Source organism: Salvelinus namaycush, chromosome 36 (assembly GCF_016432855.1).
Source record: "Salvelinus namaycush isolate Seneca chromosome 36, SaNama_1.0, whole genome shotgun sequence".
Classification (NCBI taxonomy): domain Eukaryota; kingdom Metazoa; phylum Chordata; class Actinopteri; order Salmoniformes; family Salmonidae; genus Salvelinus; species Salvelinus namaycush.
Window position 1 is genome coordinate 9,286,108 of NC_052342.1, and position 22,730 is coordinate 9,308,837.

The 22,730-nt window shown below is 41.9% G+C and overlaps 1 protein-coding gene across 3 annotated transcripts in view; it reads left to right on the forward strand.

The window, feature by feature from the left end:
• The window catches only part of LOC120030638 (nuclear factor 1 B-type-like), an 84,283-nt gene extending 71,295 nt beyond the window's left edge, over positions 1-12,988 (forward strand). For all 3 annotated transcript variants that reach the window (XM_038976075.1, XM_038976074.1, XM_038976077.1), the window contains one exon: positions 6,915-12,988. In XM_038976075.1, the coding sequence (XP_038832003.1) occupies positions 6,915-7,050 (136 nt within the window). In that variant the 3' untranslated portion in view covers positions 7,051-12,988. The remainder of the gene's footprint in view (positions 1-6,914) is intronic.
• Positions 12,989-22,730: the final 9,742 nt, after the last annotated feature.

The following is a 22,730-nucleotide window of genomic DNA, read 5'->3' on the forward strand; positions in this document are numbered from 1 at the left end:
CACACGTGTTTGTATTGCCTTGCGCCCACTTCTGCGTCTTATATAGTCCCTCACAGTAGGACCCAAAATAAAACACTCCCACACTTGCATGTTGCCGTTCGACAGGAAATGGGTCAGCAATCCATTAAGATGCCATTAGATAATCTAATTCCGATGGGTTAATCCTTAAATGAAGCCCACTGGACACTGGAGCTCCGCTTGTGTGGAGGAGAATTAGTGTGATTTGGGGCTGTGGAGCTCTAAGATAGGGCTAAAGGAGGCCATGGGTAAAGGTAGGGGGTGACCATGAGGGAAGTTGTTTTTCTCATTAGGGATTGTGTGTGCCCTCGTCTGAAGCCACCTGCAGACCTGTGTTGGCGAAGGGAACTTGGGCTTAATGAATGACATCCCCAACTCAAACATAGACGTCATCTTTTTAGTATACAAAGAGTCATTTGGAGAAATGGAATAGTAATATGGATTGATCAAAGAGATCCTGTAATTCTATATGTAATTGTATGGGATTGACAGTGTGATGGACTGTATAGTACCTTTTAATGTGTCTACTCTGTCTTCACCTGAGAAGGCCTTTAGAGTAGGACACGGAGTGGGAGAGAAAGAGAGGGTGTGTGTGTGTGTGTGTGTGTGTGTGTGTGTGTGTGTGTGTGTGTCTGTTAGGGAGAGAGGAGGGAAGAAGAGAATGCTGCAGGGAACTAGCCTGCTCTGAGCTTTCTTTGTTCAGCAAGGTAGGAAAAAACGTAATCTCTCATTTCCTGTCAGATGATTTTTTGGCAGGAGAGAGTGAGGGTGAGAGAGAGAGAGTTAGAGAGAGTTAGAGGCAAATAGAGAGAGAATGTTAGAGGCAAAGAGAGAGAGAGAGTGTTAGAGGCAGAGAGAGAGAGAGTGAGTTAGAGGCAGAGCGAGAGAGTGAGTTAGAGAGAGGCAGAGGCAAAAAGAGAGTGAGGCAGAGGCAACGTGAGAGTGAGTTAGAGGCAGAGGGTGTGTTAGAGGCAGAGGGTGTGTTAGATGCAGAGAGAGGCAAAGAGAGCGAGAGTTAGAGGCAAAGAGAGAGAGAGAGCAAGAGTTAGAGGCAAAGAGAGCGAGAGTTAGAGGCAAAGAGAGCGAGAGAGCAAGAGTTAGAGGCAAAGTGAGAGAGAGAGAGTTAGAGGCAAATAGAGAGAGAGAGGCAGAGAGAGAGTTAGAAGCAACAACAGTTAGAGGCAAAGAGAGAGAGAGTTAGAAGCAACAATAGTTAGATGCAAAGAGAGCGAGAGAGAGAGCAAGAGTTAGAGGCAAAGAGAGAGAGAGAGAGTTAGAGGCAAAGAGAGAGAGAGTTAGGGGCAGAGAGAGAGTTAGAGGCAGAGAGAAAGAGTGAGAGTTAGAGGCAAAGAGAGAGAGTGAGAGTTAGAGGCAGAGAGAGAGTTAGAGGCAGAGTGAGAGTTAGAGGCAGAGAGAGAGCGAGAGTTAGAGGCAAAGAGAGCGAGAGAGTTAGAAGCAACAAGAGTTAGAGGCAAAGAGCGAGAGAGCGAGAGTTAGAGAAAGAGAGAGAGTCAGAGGCAAAGAGAGAGTTAGAGGCAGAGAGAGAGAGTGAGAGTTAGAGGCAAAGAGAGAGAGAGTGAGAGTTAGAGGCAAAGAGCGAGAGTGAGAGTTAGAGTTAAAAGAGAGGGAGAGAGTGAGAGAGTTAGCGGCAAAGAGAGAGAGTGAGAGAGAGCAATAGTTAGATGCAAAGAGAGCGAGAGAGAGAGAAAGAGTTAGAGGCAAAGAGAGAGAGAGAGAGAGTTGGAGGCAAAGAGCGAGAGAGAGAGAGAGCAATAGATAGATGCAAAGAGAGCGAGAGAGAGAGCAAGAGTTAGAGGCAAAGAGAGAGAGAGAGAGTTAGAGGCAAAGAGAGAGAGAGAGAGAGTTAGAGGCAAAGAAAGAGAGAGTGAGAGTTGGAGGCAAAGAAAGAGAGAGTGAGAGTTGGAGGCAAAGAGAGAGAGTGAGAGATATGAGGCAAAGAGAGTTAGAGGCAAAGAGAGTTAGAGGCAAAGAGAGTTAGAGGCAAAGCGAGTTAGAGGCAAAGCGAGTTAGAGGCAAAGCGAGTGAGTTAGAGGCAAAGCGAGTGAGTTAGAGGCAAAGCGAGTGAGTTAGAGGCAAAGAGAGTGAGTTAGAGGCAAAGAGAGTGAGTTAGAGGCAAAGAGAGTGAGTTAGTGGCAAAGAGAGTGAGTTAGAGGCAAAGAGAGAGAGTGAGAGAGTTAGCGGCAAAGAGAGAGAGAGAGAGAGAGTTAGAGGCAAAGAGAGAGAGTGAGAGTTGGAGGCAAAGAGAGAGAGTGAGAGAGTTAGCGGCAAAGAGAGAGAGAGAGAGAGAGTTAGAGGCAAAGAGAAAGAGAGAGAGTTAGAGGCAAAGAGAGTTAGAGGCAAAGAGAGTTAGAGGCAAAGCGAGTTAGAGGCAAAGCGAGTTAGAGGCAAAGCGAGTGAGTTAGAGGCAAAGCGAGTGAGTTAGAGGCAAAGAGAGTGAGTTAGAGGCAAAGAGAGTGAGTTAGAGGCAAAGAGAGTGAGTTAGTGGCAAAGAGAGTGAGTTAGAGGCAAAGAGAGAGAGTGAGAGAGTTAGCGGCAAAGAGAGAGAGAGAGAGAGAGTTAGAGGCAAAGAGAGAGAGTGAGAGAGTTAGCGGCAAAGAGAGAGAGAGAGAGAGAGTTAGAGGCAAAGAGAGAGAGAGAGAGTTAGAGGCAAAGAGAGTTAGAGGCAAAGAGAGTTAGAGGCAAAGAGAGTTAGAGGCAAAGCGAGTTAGAGGCAAAGCGAGTTAGAGGCAAAGCGAGTGAGTTAGAGGCAAAGCGAGTGAGTTAGAGGTAAAGCGAGTGAGTTAGAGGCAAAGAGAGTGAGTTAGAGGCAAAGAGAGTGAGTTAGTGGCAAAGAGAGTGAGTTAGTGGCAAAGAGAGTGAGTTAGAGGCAAAGAGAGCGAGTTAGAGGCAAAGAGAGTGAGTTAGAGGCAAAGAGAGTGAGTTAGAGGCAAAGAGAGTGAGTTAGAGGCAAAGAGAGTGTGTTAGAGGCAAAGAGAGCGAGTTAGTGGCAAAGAGAGCGAGTTAGTGGCAAAGAGAGTGAGTTAGTGGCAAAGAGAGTGAGTTAGAGGCAAAGAGAGTGAGTTAGAGGCAAAGAGAGTGAGTTAGTGGCAAAGAGAGCGAGTTAGTGGCAAAGAGAGCGAGTTAGTGGCAAAGAGAGCGAGTTAGTGGCAAAGAGAGAGAGTTAGAGGCAAAGATAGAGACAAAGAGAGGGAGAGTTAGAGGCAACGAGAGAGTTAAAGAGAGAGAGAGAGAGAGTGAGAGTTAGAGGCAAAGAGAGAGAGCGAGAGTTAGAGGCAAAGAGAGAGAGCGAGAGTTAGAGGCAAAGAGAGAGAGCGAGAGTTGGAGGCAAAGAGAGAGAGTGAGAGCGAGAGTTGGAGACAAAGAGAGAGAGAGAGAGAGCGAGAGTTGGAGGCAAAGAGAGCGAGAGTTGGAGGCAAAGAGAGTTGGAGGCAAAGAGAGTTGGAGGCAAAGAGAGTTGGAGGCAAAGAGAGTGAGAGTTGGAGGCAAAGAGAGTGAGAGTTGGAGGCAAAGAGAGTGAGAGTTGGAGGCAAAGAGAGAGAGAGTTGGAGGCAAAGAGAGAGAGAGAGCGAGAGTTGGAGACAAAGAGAGTTGGAGGCAAAGAGAGTTGGAGGCAAAGAGAGTTGGAGGCAAAGAGAGAGAGAGTTGGAGGCAAAGAGAGAGAGAGTTGGAGGCAAAGAGAGAGAGAGTTGGAGGCAAAGAGAGAGAGAGTTGGAGGCAAAGAGAGAGAGCGAGCGAGAGTTGGAGGCAAAGAGAGAGAGAGAGAGAGCGAGAGTTGGAGACAAAGAGAGAGAGAGAGAGCGAGAGTTGGAGGCAAAGAGAGTTGGAGGCAAAGAGAGTTGGAGGCAAAGAGAGTTGGAGGCAAAGAGAGTTGGAGGCAAAGAGAGTTGGAGGCAAAGAGAGTTGGAGGCAAAGAGAGAGAGCGAGAGTTGGAGGCAAAGAGAGAGAGCGAGAGTTGGAGGCAAAGAGAGAGAGCGAGAGTTGGAGGCAAAGAGAGAGAGCGAGAGTTGGAGGCAAAGAGAGAGAGCGAGAGTTGGAGGCAAAGAGAGAGAGCGAGAGTTGGAGGCAAAGAGAGCGAGAGTTGGAGGCAAAGAGAGCGAGAGTTGGAGGCAAAGAGAGCGAGAGTTGGAGGCAAAGAGAGCGAGAGTTGGAGGCAAAGAGAGCGAGAGTTGGAGGCAAAGAGAGCGAGAGTTGGAGGCAAAGAGAGCGAGAGTTAGAGGCAAAGAGAGTGAGAGTTGGAGGCAAAGAGAGCGAGAGAGAGAGCGAGAGTTGGAGGCAATGAGAGCGAGAGAGAGAGAGCGAGAGTTGGAGGCAAAGAGAGCGAGAGAGAGAGAGCGAGAGTTGGAGGCAATGAGAGCGAGAGAGAGAGAGCGAGAGTTGGAGGCAAAGAGAGCGAGAGAGAGAGAGAGAGAGTTGGAGGCAAAGAGAGCGAGAGAGAGAGAGAGAGAGTTGGAGGCAAAGAGAGTGAGAGAGAGAGCGAGAGTTGGAGGCAAAGAGAGCGAGAGAGAGAGAGAGAGAGAGTTGGAGGCAAAGAGAGTGAGAGAGCGAGAGTTGGAGGCAAAGAGAGCGAGAGAGAGCGAGAATTGGAGGCAAAGACAGCGAGAGAGAGAGAGCGAGAGTTGGAGGCAAAGAGAGAGAGAGAGCGAGAGTTGGAGGCAAAGAGAGCGAGAGAGAGCGAGAGTTGGAGGCAAAGAGAGCGTGAGAGAGAGCGAGAGTTGGAGGCAAAGAGCGCGTGAGAGAGAGCGAGAGTTGGAGGCAAAGAGAGCGAGAGTTAGAGGCAAAGAGAGTGAGAGTTAGAGGCAAAGAGAGTGAGAGAGCGAGCGAGAGTTGGAGGCAAAGAGAGCGAGAGAGAGTTGGAGGCAAAGAGAGCGAGAGAGCGAGAGAGAGAGAGAGCGAGAGTTGGAGGCAAAGAGAGTGAGAGAGAGAGAGTTAGAGGCAAAGAGAGTGAGAGAGCAAGAGTTAGAGGCAAAGAGAGCGAGAGTTAGAGGCAAAGAGAGCGAGAGTTAGAGGCAAAGAGAGTGAGAGAGCGAGAGTTAGAGGCAAAGAGAGTGAGAGAGCAAGAGTTAGAGGCAAAGAGAGTGAGAGAGCAAGAGTTAGAGGCAAAGAGAGCGAGAGAGCGAGAGTTAGAGGCAAAGAGAGAGAGGGAGAGAAATTAAGAGTGAGAATGATGAAGGGAAGGGGTCCAAAGAGAAGGGAGTAAGGAGGAGAAAAAAGCCCTGCCCAAATAGCCTGTGTAAATCATCTCTGGTGTTTTAACCCTTTATAGGACTGGATCTGGCTTCCAATATTTTCCACTTAAAAATGTAGTTGTCAAATTTTCTGTTTCTCTCGCTCTCTTTCTTTCTTTAATTCTTAGTCTTTCTCTCTCCTTCCCTCCTCTCCTTCTCTCTTTTTTCCTTTCTTGTTTTATTTTCTAAGGAGTCTGATCCCCTTAGAAACAGGTATTGAACATGTGGTTCCCGTTGATTTTAGTTGAGGCTGAGCCACTAGGAGAAGTGTTTTGTATGAAATGCAGACCAGATCATTAGACACCATTCATGGACACAGACAGACAGTCGTGTCAGATGGGACAGCCTCGGGGGGGGAATTAAGTCTGTGTTTCAACATATCCGGTCCCCACTCCTCTCCTCTTCCCCCGTTAGCTCGTCTTCCTATCCCACTGACAACAATAATCAACTTCTTTTTCTCTCTCTTTATCGAGGAAGGCTTACACCTGCATGGAAACAGTGGAGGGACTTGGTTAACCTACATAACCTTTCAAACATATCCCTCATTCTTTGCACCCCAAACGCTATATCCTCCTCCTGTCTAGTGTCTGTATACCAGGCTCTGTATATAGTGTTGGCCTATAATGTAGCAATTGTGCGAGACAGGTATTTCAGATGTAGTGGGTAGTGGGGGTAATTGATTAATTATTCAACATGTACGTATCATTGAGCCCCTTGAGAACAACACATTGTTTGTTTCGCAGGCAGACCGCGTTTTCAGTTTGCGCCTCCTGCGAACAATCGCTGTGTTGTGTTGCTTTAGCGTGCGTTGAATAGGGATGGGGCGGATTTGTAAAGACCCCAACCCCCTTCTGTAGCACCATTGATCAACATGGAGAGGGTCTGTCGATATGGAATTAGGTGTGATCCTCGCTTGACATCCTCCTCAGAGGAATCGGTGGAAAACACCGGAAGCGCTTTGTTTGACTGTGTCCCCCTCGAACCATAGACTGATTAGACTAGACATAAGGCCTTTCCATCATTCTTCCTGGGTAAAGCAAACGGACTGGGCACACACTGGCTGAATCAACGTTTTTTCCACGTCATTTCAAGGGAATTACATTGAACCAACGTGGAATCGACGTTGAATTGATGTCTGTGCCCGGTGGGAAGTGATTGGGTAAGAGGGATGAGTCTATAGTGGACTTGGGACATGCTGTTGTCAAATGGTCTGCATGAACATTTTGTTGAAATAGTTTTAGGGGATATTCATTAAACATTGCCATAGAATCTGATTCGTAGAAATGCGATTGGCGGTGCATAATAATGACGGATGTTAACAACACATAATGCTAATTACTCAGAATTGTGTTCTGCCTAACAAAATAATTGGGTAGTTGAATGTGGTTTTTAACATTATGAATAAACCCTTGTCTTTTTTTCCCCCTCAGCTGACTACACCTCTAAAGTGTAACTGTTCATTTAATAGTGATGTGTGACAGTATAAATGTAATGACTTGCTGCAGAGCATTTCATCATTGTGCGTGTAGAGCATCTGATTGGTGCTGTTGTCTTATCTCTACTTATGCTTTCAAAAGCTTCCGATGCTCAATGCAGGTGACTCAAAACCCGCTTCTGTTCTCTCCTTCTCTCTCTGTTGTGTTTCCACAGTCCTGGTACCTGGGCGAGCTTAGTTCCATTCCAAGTCACGAACGGGACTCCGATTCTGCCAACAAATGTCCACCAGAACTACAGCATAAACATCATTGGTGAGCCCCCCCTCCTCCACACAGAGGCAGAGAACTGAAGACCCGGAGGGGGGGGGGGGGGGGGGGGCGCAAGAAGTGTCGGCAACGGGGGAAATAATCAGCAAGCAGCACTTAAAACAATTGTGTTTGTCCTTTGTCCCCCCTCCCCTCCACCCTTTCCTCCCCACACCCCTCCTCCCATCGGGACATTGGCCAAGAAGACTTGGCCAATGTTGGTTTGGAGTTGGTTTGGAGTTGGTTTGGAGCGAATCTGATTCGGTCCGCTCTAGCTAATCCTATGCCATGCCAGTCAGTCATTGTGTGAGAAGAGCCTTTCCATTCAAAATGCTGTGACGTATTCTGTACAAAAACATTTAGATGCCTTAATATTTAGCATGACAACTCTTAGTCTGATGGTGGTCTTCTTCTTCTTCATTCTGTTGTTGGGAGTTTTTAACCTTGGTTTACAAACAAGGGAAGTGATCTGAAACACACAAAGGCTGGCTGGTAGTAGATTACCCGACTGTAAGTTATTCAACTCTGACCTTTACCCCTTCTGCAGAAGAGGCTCCCATGTCAAACTATTGACTATGTAACCATAGGAACAAATTGTGAATTCAGTGTTTTGTTTTTCTTCTTTGATTTCAGTTTACTGTGATACAATTTTTATTTTGTCTGAAACTCGTTATCCTGTTGATTCTGTACTGCTATCCACTTAAAAGTTAGTTATACTCCTTAGAGTTGTGAACTCTTACTATGGTAAAAAAAGAAGAGAAAAACACTATATTTTTAGGTTAGAGATTTGACCCGTTTTTTAAGAATTCGTATCTCCTTTAGAAAAGGATAAAAAAAGACAAAAAATGATCTAAAAATCTCGAAAGAGGCAAGTGCAATTGAATTTTTGAAGGGAAGCTATGTCTGTCAGCCCTAAGACTCTAAAGGAAGGAGGGTAAATATGAAACTTTGTTGTTTTAAATACGTAAACGTAAAAAGGTTTTTAAAAAAACAAACATTTGATTTGATTTCAGTCGCATTTCCGTGTATCTAAATATGGAAAGAAAAGAATACTAAGCCTGAAATGCAGAGATGTGTTTGAAGGTGTGCATTAAGCTACCTGTGCAGAACTGAACAAGACAGCACTTCTATTAAGCCCTACTCAGTCTCATGGGGAGCTTTTTATTTATTGTGAGAAAAAAAATACTTACATTTTTTTTTTTTTTTTGAAACACACGTAGTGTATAAAATGGCATCTGAAATCAAGAACATATGCATTTGGCCATCAGCTTATGAAGCTTGTGTTTATAATATGACTTGACGAGGGGGAAAAAAAGAAGAATGCAGGCTGTTAAAGTCATTCACGAAAAGGTATGTGTATGTCAAAAAATCTACACTTTTGTGCAACCCTGAACCTTCAAGGTTGCAGAGGTTTGCACATTTTGCTTCTTGAACACTCACATCCCAGATACAGTGGTGGCAGTCCCTGAAATCTAGAATTGTGCACGGCAGGTCTATTGCCTTGGCCTCTCTCCAAGTCCAGATATATTTCTATGACAAATCTCTCCAATACTCTTAATTTGCACGATGACATACTAGTCCACATTACGTGCCTTGCCTTTTGAATATAGAGACATCACTACACTTGTTTTTTGCTGCATTTATTACCATTATAGAAAAGAAATTAACATTTTTATGATAAGATAATTGTTTTGTACTCTGAATGAAAATTGTGACATTGTTGATTTGTAACTTTCATTTACTACTTTATCTCACAGTTACATTGCATATCAAGGCTGTGTATCGTCGCCGTTTTAAAGTTTATAATCAACCATCATTCTTTTTCAGTATTTTCGGTGGTTTTTTAATAACCTTTAATTTTTGTTGTTATCGTTTTTGTCATTTCGTTTTTGTTTTTCATCTTCCAGTTACTATCGAGGAGGGAGGAATTCAGATGTATGAAAATTATGCAATACCAACTTTTGCCTATGTAGGTAGTGCTTATAGATACGGCAACTATTAGAGGCTAGTTTGGAGACTATTGTAATGCATTTATTTTGTTGATATCGTTGTTTTTGTTGTTGTTGTTGTTGTTGTTGTTGTTGTTGTTGTTGTTTTCCTTTTTTAATTGACCAAAGCGGGGACTGCTTTCTATGCAGTGTATGACAAGGTCTTTTTTAGTGTACTGAGAGATGGAGAGACATGTTTCAGTGTGTTTTGAATTCTTGGTGGGGGAGGGAGGGGGTCTTTTTTCTAACCTTACAGTTTGCCTATAAAGAATGCACCCGTTGGTCTCGTATGGCTGCAAAGTCACTGATCTGTCTACTGTGACAAAATCTACTCTTTTCTTTCAACTTCCCATCTGGGGTGCTAGCATGTGACATTGACTAAGCTCATTTTCACAGGAGAGACGGCTTGACTTGAGTGTGACAATCATTTCAACAAAAAAAAAATGTTCACATTCACCTTAATCAGACCCGCAATTTCAAACTGAAATCATACTGCGTACTTGTGAAAAGCCAACACTTTGCTCATACTACTTGTATGCAGGAAGCTATATTAGCATTAACCCTTAACAATCATCGGTGCCATTCTATCAGTCGCTGTGTGCAATTCCCAAGTAGATGCCTTAAACTATATATAAAGTTACCTGTTACACATGCGCTACAATCAACAAACCGACAAATGCTTGTGAGACCGGTCAAATCAGTCTCAAGAAAGTATTTGGAAGTAGTCAAATTTATGCACTCGATCTGTATAAATCCCAGGGATAACTCTACCCATTCGGGGGAGTTATTTTATCGCTATAGGGAGCCTTGTATTTTATCATGTAATAAGCTATGGACTACAGAGGAAGGATATCTACTATTTTCCTTGTACTCTGTAGGGCCAGAAGAATAAGAACAAAAATGGAGCCCTTGCATAGCACATGGGCATTGGTTAATCGTCTTCCCCAAGTGTGTTGTGTCAAATATATAACTCGTACATAATAAATAATATAATAAATAATAATAAAAGATAAAAAGTCGTACATATAAGAAACAAAAACAAAATCTCAGGCGTTACGGGGCATTAAGAATTCCAATGATAACTCTCCCACTTTGTAATATGAGAAACTACTTTTATAACTCAAATAGACACTATCCACAATGATGTTTTGTTACCTGTTGCGCTCCATCCCAACAATTGTGAAAGTTCTTACCTGCTTAATTCGAAGAAAGGTACTGTATTATATACCCAACACTTTTTGAGAGGCCAGAAAGCATATAAAACGCATTAAACTCAAGTCAAGCTTATTCTCTCCTCCTTCACCAAGATACTTATTCTGATATTGTGAAGAAAAAAACATTACAAAAACAAAAGCCACCCCGTTCCATGTGCACTGTTCTGCCTTTTTTGTGTGAAAACGTAAGTGCTTTGCAGCCTCTGGCCATTGGAGACCCCACTGAAGGGCATTTTCCCTGATAGAAACGTGTCAGATGCGGTGTTGATATTTTGGGTAGAAGACTGTGTGTATATAAAGGTGAATACTGTGGTGGCGTCGATAGCAGTAGTCCTTTGGGGTCAGTTTGTGAGTAATGTGTGTTTTGAGAATGTGTGAGTATGCGTGTATGTGCTTGTAAGAGAGAATGTATGAGGGATAGAGAGGATGAAACTACACAACGAGCGAAGATGAGGGTATTTCTATTGAGAAGCCTGCCTTATAGGCAGGAGTTTGTACACTGTAGTCTTTTTCAAGATTTTTCTTTGACGCCCTTGTTTGTAAATGTTTTCAAACATCTTGGGGAATATTAGTCAATTCCATTTTATGAAAAAAAGAAAAAACAATAAATTGGTTGCGGAGGCAGGACTTGAGTTACAACTCTCCAGCTTTCCCCAAATAATCGAAAATAAAAGTATTTTATCAATTTTCCATATTCCTGTATTTAGGGGAAGTATCCTATACAGAACCCTAAAATGTAAAAAAAAATATATGTTTTTTTAAATTGTGTTTAGTGCTTATAAACTTTCCATTTTGGAAACATTTCAGTAATATTTTAAATTCTTGTTTTTGTTAGTGTGGCCATAGTACAGAGTGTGATGTGATTATGTGGTTTTGAATCCATGTCGGAGAGCGAGATAAATAGAGGTTTGATTGGGGTTCTATGTTTAACGGTAGGGGATATCTATTCATGTCACTTTACAATAAAGTCACCTGATTTGAGCCTACCACCAGTGAATACCAGGGTAACGTCTTAAGTGACATCATAGGTTGTTCTACTGTGCTAAAGTGTGTTGTGTCAATCGTACGTAAGTCCTCCTTTAGAAATGTGCCGTATAGCGTTTCATTCAGAAAAATCGTAATTACAGGATGATGCAACAATCCGTGAGAAGTTTGGCGCTAGCATTTGACAATGTTTTGATATGTCTATTAGGGTTTTGGAACAGGCATGTGTATGCAACATCAAGCAAGTAGTTCCGCTGTGAGGATTGGTTGATGTAAGTCCCTTGTGGCCCCTAGGCATCACACATTTTTGCACTTTCTATAATTTAACCTACATTTGATTCAAGCCCTTCAAGTACTCGTATAGAAATTGCCCTTAGATTCTCCAGACCTTTTATATCAGTGTTTCACTCATGGTATATCTTTCATAGAAATACAGGTATTGGCAGTTTTTTTAGTTGCGCACATTTTTTAAGGTAATATTTATTTTCAAAGGGCTACTTTAATTTGATCATCTCTGGACAGTATGTACACAGGTGAAACCGTTTTCACAGAATGACATGTAGGCCTACGGATAAGAAAGGCTTGGTAGATGAGTATTATTCAATATTCAGTTATGATTGTTGAAAGCTATCCATGGTCAACCGTTCAGTTAGTACCTTATGCAAGGAGGACCAGTGGCAATCATGCAATATCTGTGTAGTTCTAGTTACTGAAGGTTTTGTGCTCTAGGGACTAAGAGGACAGATGGATGGCCGAAAACGCTTTCAGGAGGTGTGTTTTTACGCAAGCAATAGACGTGTTCCATGTATTGATTATTAACATCAGGTTGTTGTTGTAAGCAGGAAACATAAAAACCAGCATTTTATGTATTATTAATCACCAAACAAAATATATTATTAATTCAGTGCCTGTTCAAGCTCACCGTGTCAGTGGAGTGTCCATTGTTAATAAATCTGAAATCTGAAAAAGTTCAACAACTTAAAATGAAGCGGTATGTGTGGGGCGCCTTGGCGTGTTCTCCCAAATCTTTGGTTTTTGTTTGTTGTTTTGGTTTGAGCTTCATTTTTTTGTGCTTCATTCATTTGAAGGTCTTGGTCAACTGGGTGCGCACGCCTCATGCTTGCTCTTTGAGGGGAAAAAACTATGTGTACACGTCATTTGGACAGTGTATTTATTTGGATTGTCAATTGCTACATTATGTAAACTAATGTCATTTAGAAACGAATGCTTGCCAACTTCTCCGCAGGGTTGACTTCTTATGGGTCTTGTGGCACTTTTACTCCCGCTGCGCACACATTATTACGATGGCGAATCACTTCAAGGTGAATTAAAAAACACAACAACAGCAACAACACCAACGAAATAATGTAACAGTCTCCAGTAGTGAATTGTAGTAACACTGCAGGTGTGTGCAAAAGGTCTATGTATGTATTGAATGTACGTTTTAGAGAATTTTTGAAATCTTTTTGTTTATATCTTGTTATTTTACAGTTTAGGAACCACAGGTATCCATTGTGAACTGTATAGCGAAGGCCTTGATATCCCTTCTTTTTTTATTGATTTTAGAACATTAAAGCAGTAGGCAATGCCTTTGAGATGGTTACATTTGGTGCAGGGGCTAAAATTGCCACAAGATTAAAATCAATGTAAATAAGGCTCAACATTTTTTGTGATTGTTACTGTAATATCCAGCCTATACTGCTAGCAGCTGTTTTTACTGCAGTCAATTACTGGAAGTGGATATATTTCCTATGCAAAACTGTTTAAACAATAAAATGAGCTATGCTACAAAAATGGCTGTTGTATTATGTCTTCTCTGTGTCAGTTAAACATCTCAGGACTACATACTTCCATATAACTGTACATTTTTCTTTTGAAATAGTTACTTTGTTTTAAGTCAACAATTGGAGACACTCACTTTGCTAAATGACAAAACTCAAAGCGTAATAACTGTTCTGTGGTTGAGACATCAATCACAATGAATGAGATAACATGCCTAGAGCCTCAACTGACTTCATCACTGCATTCAAAAGGGTTGCAGGCATTTTTATTTTATGAAACAGGTTGAGAGCAAGGAAAGGGGGAAGATTGGCATGGAGAAGTTGTATGGTTATATTTCAAGCTAATTGTTTAACTTTGTCTACACATGGGCCTTTTAACTTGGAATATTCTGATATATGTTGAGTTGGGAGCTGACTGCAGACAGAGGAGCTAGGGATGTATTTCCCCATGTGGGTCACTATGACACGACCAGTCGTTACTCAAAAAAAGTAATATTACCTATTACTTGTTATTTCTTTCAACAATAACAAATTACTTGGCTTACTTGACTGGGAAAAGTAATTAGTTACACTAATCGTTATATTACTTTTACATTACACCCAAAATGTTGCGCGTCCTCACTCAGTAGAACAATGTCAATGTTATGTAGGCCTATACACCAACACAAGTAACCTAATAATGACAGACACAAAATATACTACACACCCAGCTACAAGCTTGTTCAGCTTTCCCTGGGTTACAGCCTTGGTTGTTTGGATGAGGTAGGCCTACAGTTATCTTCAGCAGCAGTGATCAGGGGTCTTTCGCTACGAGTTTTGTCTTGGCGTGTTACTTTTGCAGGTGCTTCAAGAGATTGGAAGTTGTGTTTCTAGCAGTGGAGAGGTGTTTCTCACCTGGGCACCGTTGTAGTTTAACAGTTATGTTCAATTTGTCTTCTTAACAAATCAAAGCAATGGGAGTACTTCCAAGCGGAGAAAATGTTTCAGACACCATTTTTTATCTCCCTTACTAAAGCAGAGTAATGCGTGCGTAAACCGGCACTTGGCGAGAGGACGTCAGACCTAGGACGAAAACAATTAGAATCTGGGGCGGGGGCGTTTTAAATATTGCACCAACAGGGAATAATAATCATCACAAATATGTATTTGGATCAATAACTGTAATAGGAAGGGAATGATAACAAAAGTAACAAAGTAACTACAGTACAACCTATCTTTGATCAGTAACTGTAATATTATTACTCAAACTGAAACAGTATTCTGTTATATTATTTGTTACAGCAAAAAGTAATATTATTATTGTAACGCATTTCCCCCAACACTGGTCATGACTATGAAACATTGAACTCCTTAGCCCTTCACACAGACCTAATGGGATTCTGGACATTGCATAAGGCACAACGCAGGAAAATACTCCAATTAACTCCTATTAAAGCCAACCGAAACACCATTGCTATGCTCTACAATATCATCTGCCATCAAAACCCCCATCGTTGTGCCCACAAGATAAGCCACTGCAAAAACAAAAATGGCTGCCGCCGCATTTCCTCTAGGACAGGACGCTGTGGAGACACACATGCCATGGTTCTGATCAAGGTGAAACTAGCACCTGGCCTTGAGCACTCATTTGGTCTATAAAAGAAGAACAACATTGTGCCGGACTGATAGAAAATTACCCCGATGTATAATAGTAATCATTATGCCATTTATCAAAATTGCCCAGTTAAAGTCAACATCTGGCTTCAATAGAGGAGCTACAGTCTGAAGGGTTTTGGTGGTTCTCGTATCCTACATATTTTCCATTCTTTTTTATCAAAGCCTGCTGTCAGTGATTTGAAGAAACTAAATAGATGGCGATTCGCTCTTATTAGGTTTCTCGGGCCTCAAGTAAAGGGGATTTCATGATTGCCTTTGTTTTTGGCCTTTTTTCTTCCGGGGTGGACCTTTGTGGAGCCTCGTGAAACATGAAGCTCTTCCCTGAGCGCTCTCAGTAAACTACTGCAGTGTAAAGAGAGAGAGAGAGGGAAGGAGGGGAGGACGGAGTTACTTCAGCAAGACAGGAACAACCAGTTCTCTAACACAGACATGTGAGTACCTACAGGAACTAAACCCTGGGTGCAGTCAAACAGAGAAATGTAAAATAATATGTTTACAGTTCATTTTGATCATACTTTCTCTGTTTTTACTAACCTTGCCTCACGGATGTATTGTTTCATCACTACTCTTACATACTGTTTGAGATGTAACTACTTGTATCATGATCTTCTTGAAAATGAGACGCTACACATCAGGACATTATTCTGCATAAATATCTAAACAGAAAGGTAAGGTTGCTAGTGAAAGTGTACACACTGTTTCTACTGATCTACACAACCTCAAATATGTATATGTTTTTTTCATTACAACTGTGAATAATTTTGATTAAGATTCTACCAACCTTGCACAACTCTTAGGGCAACATATGTCCATTGCTTTTGACAAAATTGCTCAAGCTCAGTAAATTCGTTTAGGAATCATTGATGGACAGCAATATTCAAACCTTGTCTCGGATTTTCAAGTCAGGACTAAGACTGGATCATTCAGGGACACCTCAACTTTTCCCATGGTTAGGTTTTCCGAAAACCACGGCGGGTTTTCCTTTTTACCAGGGCTTTTCTCCTTTTTCTCCTGCTGTTGACAAGCATACCCATAACATGATGCTGCCACCACAATACTTGAAAATACAGAGGATCAACAACATTGCATTCACTCCACATTACTGGCCTGTGTGACAAAGTGAAAAGATGGAAGCCGGTGTTAAACAATCCACTCCAAATCATCCATTCTGTTTACAACAAGGCCGTTAAGTAATACTGCAAGACAAGACAGCAAATAAATAAACATTTTGGCCTAAATGAAAAACTACAGGTTTTGGTCAAATCCAATCCAATCCAAAACAGAGTGAAACCCTCTCTATTGTCAAGTATTGAGGTGGCAGCATCATGTTATGGGTATGCTTGTCAACAGCAGGGATGGGGAGTTTGTCAGGATCAAAAGAAATATGAAAAGAGCAAAGCCCAAGTAAAAATTTGGGATAGAGTTGTATTTTTCACAAGAATGGCTTTCCAAGAGATGTTGAGTGTTCCTGTCCATTCTCAGTCCTGACTTAAATCTGCTTGAAAATCAGAGACACGGTTTGAAAATTGCTGTCCATCAATGATTCCCAACCGAAGTTAGCGCTTGAACAATTTTGACTAAAATAATGGATATATGTTTCCCTAAGTTATAAAAAGTAGGTTGAATCTTATTAAAAAGTATTCACAGCTGTAATGGCTGCCAAAGGTGCTCTCACCAAGTATTAACTCTGGGGTGTGAAGACAAACACAATCAAGACATCTTGTTTTTTACATCTTCTTGTTACATCTTCTTATTGGAAAATGCTTAATCATTTTATTTTACTTTGAAAATGTTGAGGGGTTGTGTAGATCTGTAGGCAACAAATAATATAGATAACAGTTTACAGCAACAAAATGTATAGACGGAGCGAGGGGTGTGTATACTTAATTAACTAGGCACTGTAAGTATTTTTTTAATCAATAAAACCAATCATAGCTTCATTATTTAAAAAAACCCACTGACAATTCCCATACAAATTGTCTTCCATTTCCTAATCAAATGTTTTTCTTTGTGGTATGACATCCACAATCAACACACTGAGGCCAATTAGTGTGGGACATATAGGTTTGAATGTTCTTCAGACCGTGGGATTTACACACATATTGATGTGTGGAATAGAAACAGGTGTTCGGCTGTGCGTGTTTGTGTGTGCTTGTGTGTGTCAGGAGGGGGTTAAATGGGGGGGTTGTATTGAAAAGTCCTCCTCTCCTAGACTCTTCAACATGGTGGATTAGCTCCACCAGTTTCCCATGGATCGTCTTGCGCAGCCCCCTGCCTATTTGCATAAGGCACAGACAAGAGAGATATGACAAACAAACCTGGCACAGAGTACCGGCTGGCTTTTTCATTAACTCCCTCCTCTCTGAAGAACCGTGCCGAACACCACACAAACACACGGTCTCTCTCAAACTGTCACACCATCGTGCATTCAGACAACAGGGGGCGCTTTAACTCAGGAGACGACAGAAGATACTGCCTGTCTGCTATAATGGGATTGGAGCATAGCTGTACAGCATGTGCCAAATGACAAAGTCCGACCACAGTAGAGACATGTAGGCCTATTCTTCATTTGATCATAGTGATTTTCTAGTGAAGGAATGTCAACAGCAGGATCCCCAGGAGGAGGTGAGACAGGTTGGTTTTCTTTGTTCTGCCATTTCCCCCAATTCCTTCTTTGTAGGAGACCTTGTCCTTATACCTCTGTACAGTACATCCTCGTTCACGGTGGTAATGTTCACCTTAAAACATCTTTACCATACAGTGTACATCACATAGCTGTGCTGCACTGCTGTCGGGCAGCCAAGTTCCTATCAAGGCCCAGATTTATGGCATGAGATGCATTCCTTGGCTGCGGCGGGGACCGTTTCGTTGAAATATGAGAGGAGATGCAGGGAACACAGTCGGAACACAAATGACAAGCTTCACTTCGACTTACCCCTTGTACTGTTACTGTAAGCCATGTACAGTATATTTTGCTATAACTGCAGCAGGCAAAAACTAAAATGTTATAGTGAGTGGAGTCAAACATGTAATATATTATAATACAGTAGTTGAATGTGTTTGGGTGAAAAACTATAGCATTTTTCTGTGTTATCGAACAATCATCTTCAGAGGAGGAACTATTTCAGCTATGTGCCGTCTGTCCACCTCATCAGCGCGGCTTGTCAGATGATAACCAAAAAAAAAGAGTAACTGTAACCCAGCTGTCATGAAAACCTTTCAAGCGACCACAAAACCCTCTTTTGTTACTGCTGACATGCAGCTTTCACCCTCCTAAATTACATTGGGATTAAATATGTTAACCAAGACTCCTTCCCTCTCCCTCTCTACTCATGTCCAGTCAAATTGGATGCAGGTGTAGGCTGCAGGAGGAGAAAAGGAAAACCAAACTTGTTTGTATTATTCTGGGGCACAAATATGGCCGACAGATATTTGATTTATTTGATTTATTTCACCTTTATTTAACCAGGTAGGCCAGTTGAGAACAAGTTCTCATTTACAACTGCGACCTGGCCAAGATAAAGTAAATAAGTGCCACACAAACAATAACACAGAGTTACACATGGAATAAACAAGCGTACAGTCAATAACACAATAGAAAAAAAGAAAGTCTATATACAGTGTGTGCAAATGGCGTGAGGAGGTAAGGCAATAAATAGGCCTTAGTAGCGAGGTAATTACAATTTAGCAAATTAACGCTGGAGTGATAGATGTGCAGATGATGATGTGCAAGTAGAAATACTGGTGTGCAAAAGAGCAGAAAAGTAAATAAAAACAATATGGGGATGCGGTCGGTAGATTGGATGGGCTATTTACAGATGGGCTATGTAAATCAAATCAAATTTATTTATATAGCCCTTCTTACATCAGCTGATATATCAAAGTGCTGTACAGAAACCCAGCCTAAAACCCCAAACAGCAAGCAATGCAGGTGTAGAAGCAGGGTGGCTAGGAAAAACTCCCTAGGAAGAAACCTAGAGAGGAACCAGGCTATGAGGGGTGGCCAGTCCTCTTCTGGCTGTGCCGGGTGGAGATTATAACAGAACATGGCCAAGATGTTCAAATGTTCATAAATGACCAGCATGGTCAAATAATAGTAATCATAGTGAACAGGTCAGGGTTCCATAGCCGCAGGCAGAACAGTTGAAACTGGAGCAGCAGCATGGCCAGGTGGACTGGGGACAACAAGGAGTCTGTACAGCTGCAGCGATCAGTTAGCTGCTCAGATATCTGATGTTTAAAATTAATGAGGGAAATATAAGTCTCCAGCTTCAGCAAAGTCATTGGCAGCAGAGAACTGGAAAGAAAGGCGGCCAAAGCAGGTGTTGGCTTTGGGGATGACCAGTGAGATATAATACCTGCTGGAGTGCGTGCTACGGGTGGGTGTTGTTATCATGACCAGTGAGCTGAGAAGGCAGAGCTTTACCTAGCATAGATTTATAGATGACCTGGCGACAAATATGTAGCGAGGGCCAGCCGACTAGAGCATACAGGTTGCAGTGGTGGATGGTATATGGGGCTTTGGTGACAAAACGCATGGCACTGTGATAGACTGCATCCAGTTTGCTGAGTAGAGTGTTGGAGGCTATTTTGTAAATGACATCGCCGAAGTCGAGGATCGGTAGGATAGTCAGTTGTACGAGGGTATGTTTGGCGTGAGAAAAGGAGGCTTTGTTGCGAACTAAGAAGCCGATTTTAGATTTTATTTTGGATTGGAGATGTTTAATATGAGTCTGGAAGGAGAGTTTACAGTCCAGCCAGACACCTAGGTATTTGTAGTTGTCCACATATTCTAAGTCAGAACCGTCCAGAGTAGTGATGCTAGTCGGGCGGGCGCGGGCAGCGAACGGTTCAAAAGCATGCATTTAGTTTTACTAGCGTTTAGGAGCAGTTGGAGGCCACTGAAGGAGTGTTGTATGGCATTGAAGCTCGTTTGGAGGTTTGTTAACACAGTGTCCAAAGAAGGGCCAGATAGAGAATGGTGTCGTCTGCATAGAGGTGGATGAGGGAATCACCCGCAGCAAGAGCGACATCGTTGATATATACAGAGAAAAGAGTCGGCCCGAGAATTGAACCCTGTGGCACCCCCATAGAGACTGCCAGAGGTCCGGACAACAGGTCCTCCGATTTGACACACTGAACTCTGTCTGAGAAGTAGTTGGTGAACCAGGGGAGGCAGTCATTTGAGAAACCAAGGCAGTTGAGTCTGCCGATAAGAATACGGTGATTGACAGAGTCGAAAGCCTTGGCCAGGTCGATGAAGACGGCTGCACAGTACTGTCTTTTATCGATGGCGGTTATGATATCGTTTCGTACCTTGAGCGTGGCTGAGGTGCACCCGTGACCAGCTCGGAAACTGGATTGCACAGCGGAGAAGGTACGGTGGGATTCGAAATGGTCAGTGATCTGTTGGTCAGATATCAAGCGCATAGATTGAAAGTGGTGGTTCAGTTGGTTGTCCCTTTTTGTGATAAAGTATGTCAAACTGCATGACCCATTCACTTTACACACTATCAAACAATTTATCTAACTGGCTTTATTTTGAATCAAAAGGTAGAGTACATAGAATGAAAGCACAACTGTAAATAAACACTTTTTCCTCTAATCGTTTTGAAGCAGGCATAATCAACCAGACATGCCTTGAAAAGACGAATAAAGACAAAAGGAGTACTCCAAGATTAAATGATTTAAAGGTATACAGGTCCATTAATACTTTCTATCCACTTTTAATCGTTCCAAGTTCTCTGAAGATGTTTTCTCATCCCCCAAAATTGTAATCCAAAGATTTAAAAAACAATCAACTAAAGCACCTATGGGCTGCCTTTCATAATAGCTTCCATATGAGTATGACTACTGTTTCTTATCATATATTAGAATCTTCGAAACACAAATAAATAGGGTCATGACCTAACAACCACAACCCCAAGCTCTTAAAGATCATCTCAATTCTGACGCATCCATAGAACTTGAGGCCAACCGTTAACAGAACAACCATAAGGATCCATATCAGAGAGGTAGAGAATGCAAACAGGTATAGAGTTTTGTTGCAGTACTCTGGGTTGGTGATGGACTGGTTGTTGCTCCCACTGCAGAAGGTATGGTTGTAGCTCTCGTTGGCAATGGTCTGGTTGGAGCTCCCGTCGCTGAGGGTCGGGTTGTAGCTTGTTGTTTGAAATACAGCGAAAACAACCCCACTACCTATAGTAGATAAAGTGGTAGGGAAATAAATGTATAAATATAATATATTTGTATTTATAATATTATTATTGACAGAGTCCAAGCCGGTGCCATAATACCACCATCAGTTGAAATTGGACTCACAGCTCTTGGATCATGGTGGATCCCTAAAACAAATTTCTTCCTTGTAAGGAGAGGAACCTATGTATCAAATTTGGAGACTCTATGAGTCTAGTGGGGTGTTTACATGCTGTTGGAGTGATTGTAAGTTTGGATTTCCGAATTGGAAATTTCACATGAATGACCCTCCAAGTCGTAATTACAAATGGGAAACTGGGAGAACTGACCTTTCACCACAGACCTTTCACCTTTTCAACCATATGGATAATGTAGCTAGCTGTACCCGATTTTCAATGTTAAGCAAGATAGCTAACTTTATTATTAGCAATGTAAGCTAGCTTATCAAATTTGTGCACAACATTTGAGAGAAATAAGCTTTTTGTGCGTATTGAACATTTCTGGGATCTTTGATTTCAGCTCATGAAAGATGGGACCAACACTTTACATGTTGCGTATATATTTTTGTTCTGTATACTGTATTTTTGTTCAGTGTATAATAAACGTGTACATACAGCTTTTCATATAATAAACTGTTATATACAAGACCCAGGTAAGGGAGTGCCATGATTGTTCCTTGAAGGAAGGGAGAAAGGATGCATTTTCAAAATAAGTTCAAACAGTGCCACATATGTCTGGACTGGGAATCTCGCTCACCAGCAAAGAGACAGAACATCAGAATGAGCAGACTGATCCTTATGACCCATGAGCAGAACCCTTGACAGTCTTTGATGGCCATAAACATAGACAGTAACACCAGGACCACATAAAAACATCCCAACCCTATCAGGTAGATAGGGATGAAGAACATAACAGGGCAGTCATTGAAGCACTCAGCACCTAAAGATAGAGAGGTAAGGGAATTTTAGAAGGGTAGCTTTTGCAATAATGTTTTTGCGAAATGGTATTTCTTCACTACTACTTACCTATGACAAAGTGGACCAAGGGGATAACTGAAACAATAATTGTAACAACACAGCGGATGATGAGAAAGATCAATGCTGGCGGAGATAAAGAACAAGGCGTATCAGAATTTTTTCCACGATGGAGATGCATTCACTATTTGTTTTTCATTATTGACATTATTTGTACAAAGTGTATTTCATTTCAAAGTAACTTCTACTTATGTAACGGTCGTCTTGTGGTGAATGAGCGGACCAAGGCGCAGCGGGTGATGAATACATAATGATTTTAATAATAATAACGAAGACGAAAATACACTTGAACAAACTACAAAACAACAAACGACGTTAAACAGACCTGAACATGAGAACTTACATAACACGAAGAACGCACGAACAGGAATAGACTAAACAAACGAAACAGTCCCGTGTGGTGACGAACACAAACACGGAAGACAATCACCCACAAACAAACAGTGAGAACAGCCTACCTTAATATGGTTCTCAATCAGAGGAAACGTCAAACACCTGCCTCTAATTGAGAACCATATCAGGCAACACATTTAACCCAACATAGAAACACATAACATAGAATGCCCACCCCAACTCACGCCCTGACCAACTCAACACATACAAAAACAATGGAAAACAGGTCAGGAACGTGACAACTTACCTATAATAATATGGGCGTAGGGGATAATTGAATAGATACTGGAAATGATAATGACACTGATCCATTCTGGGGGAATACATGACAAAACGAATTAGCATTTTCATTAGCTTTATCAGCATTTTATATAACAATACAAGATAGGTTCAAATGAAATCCCAAGTTCAAGAAACATTGGGAAATGTGATAATGCCTTCGAAGCCGGTGTTTGGAGGATATATTGGTGAAAGTAAAT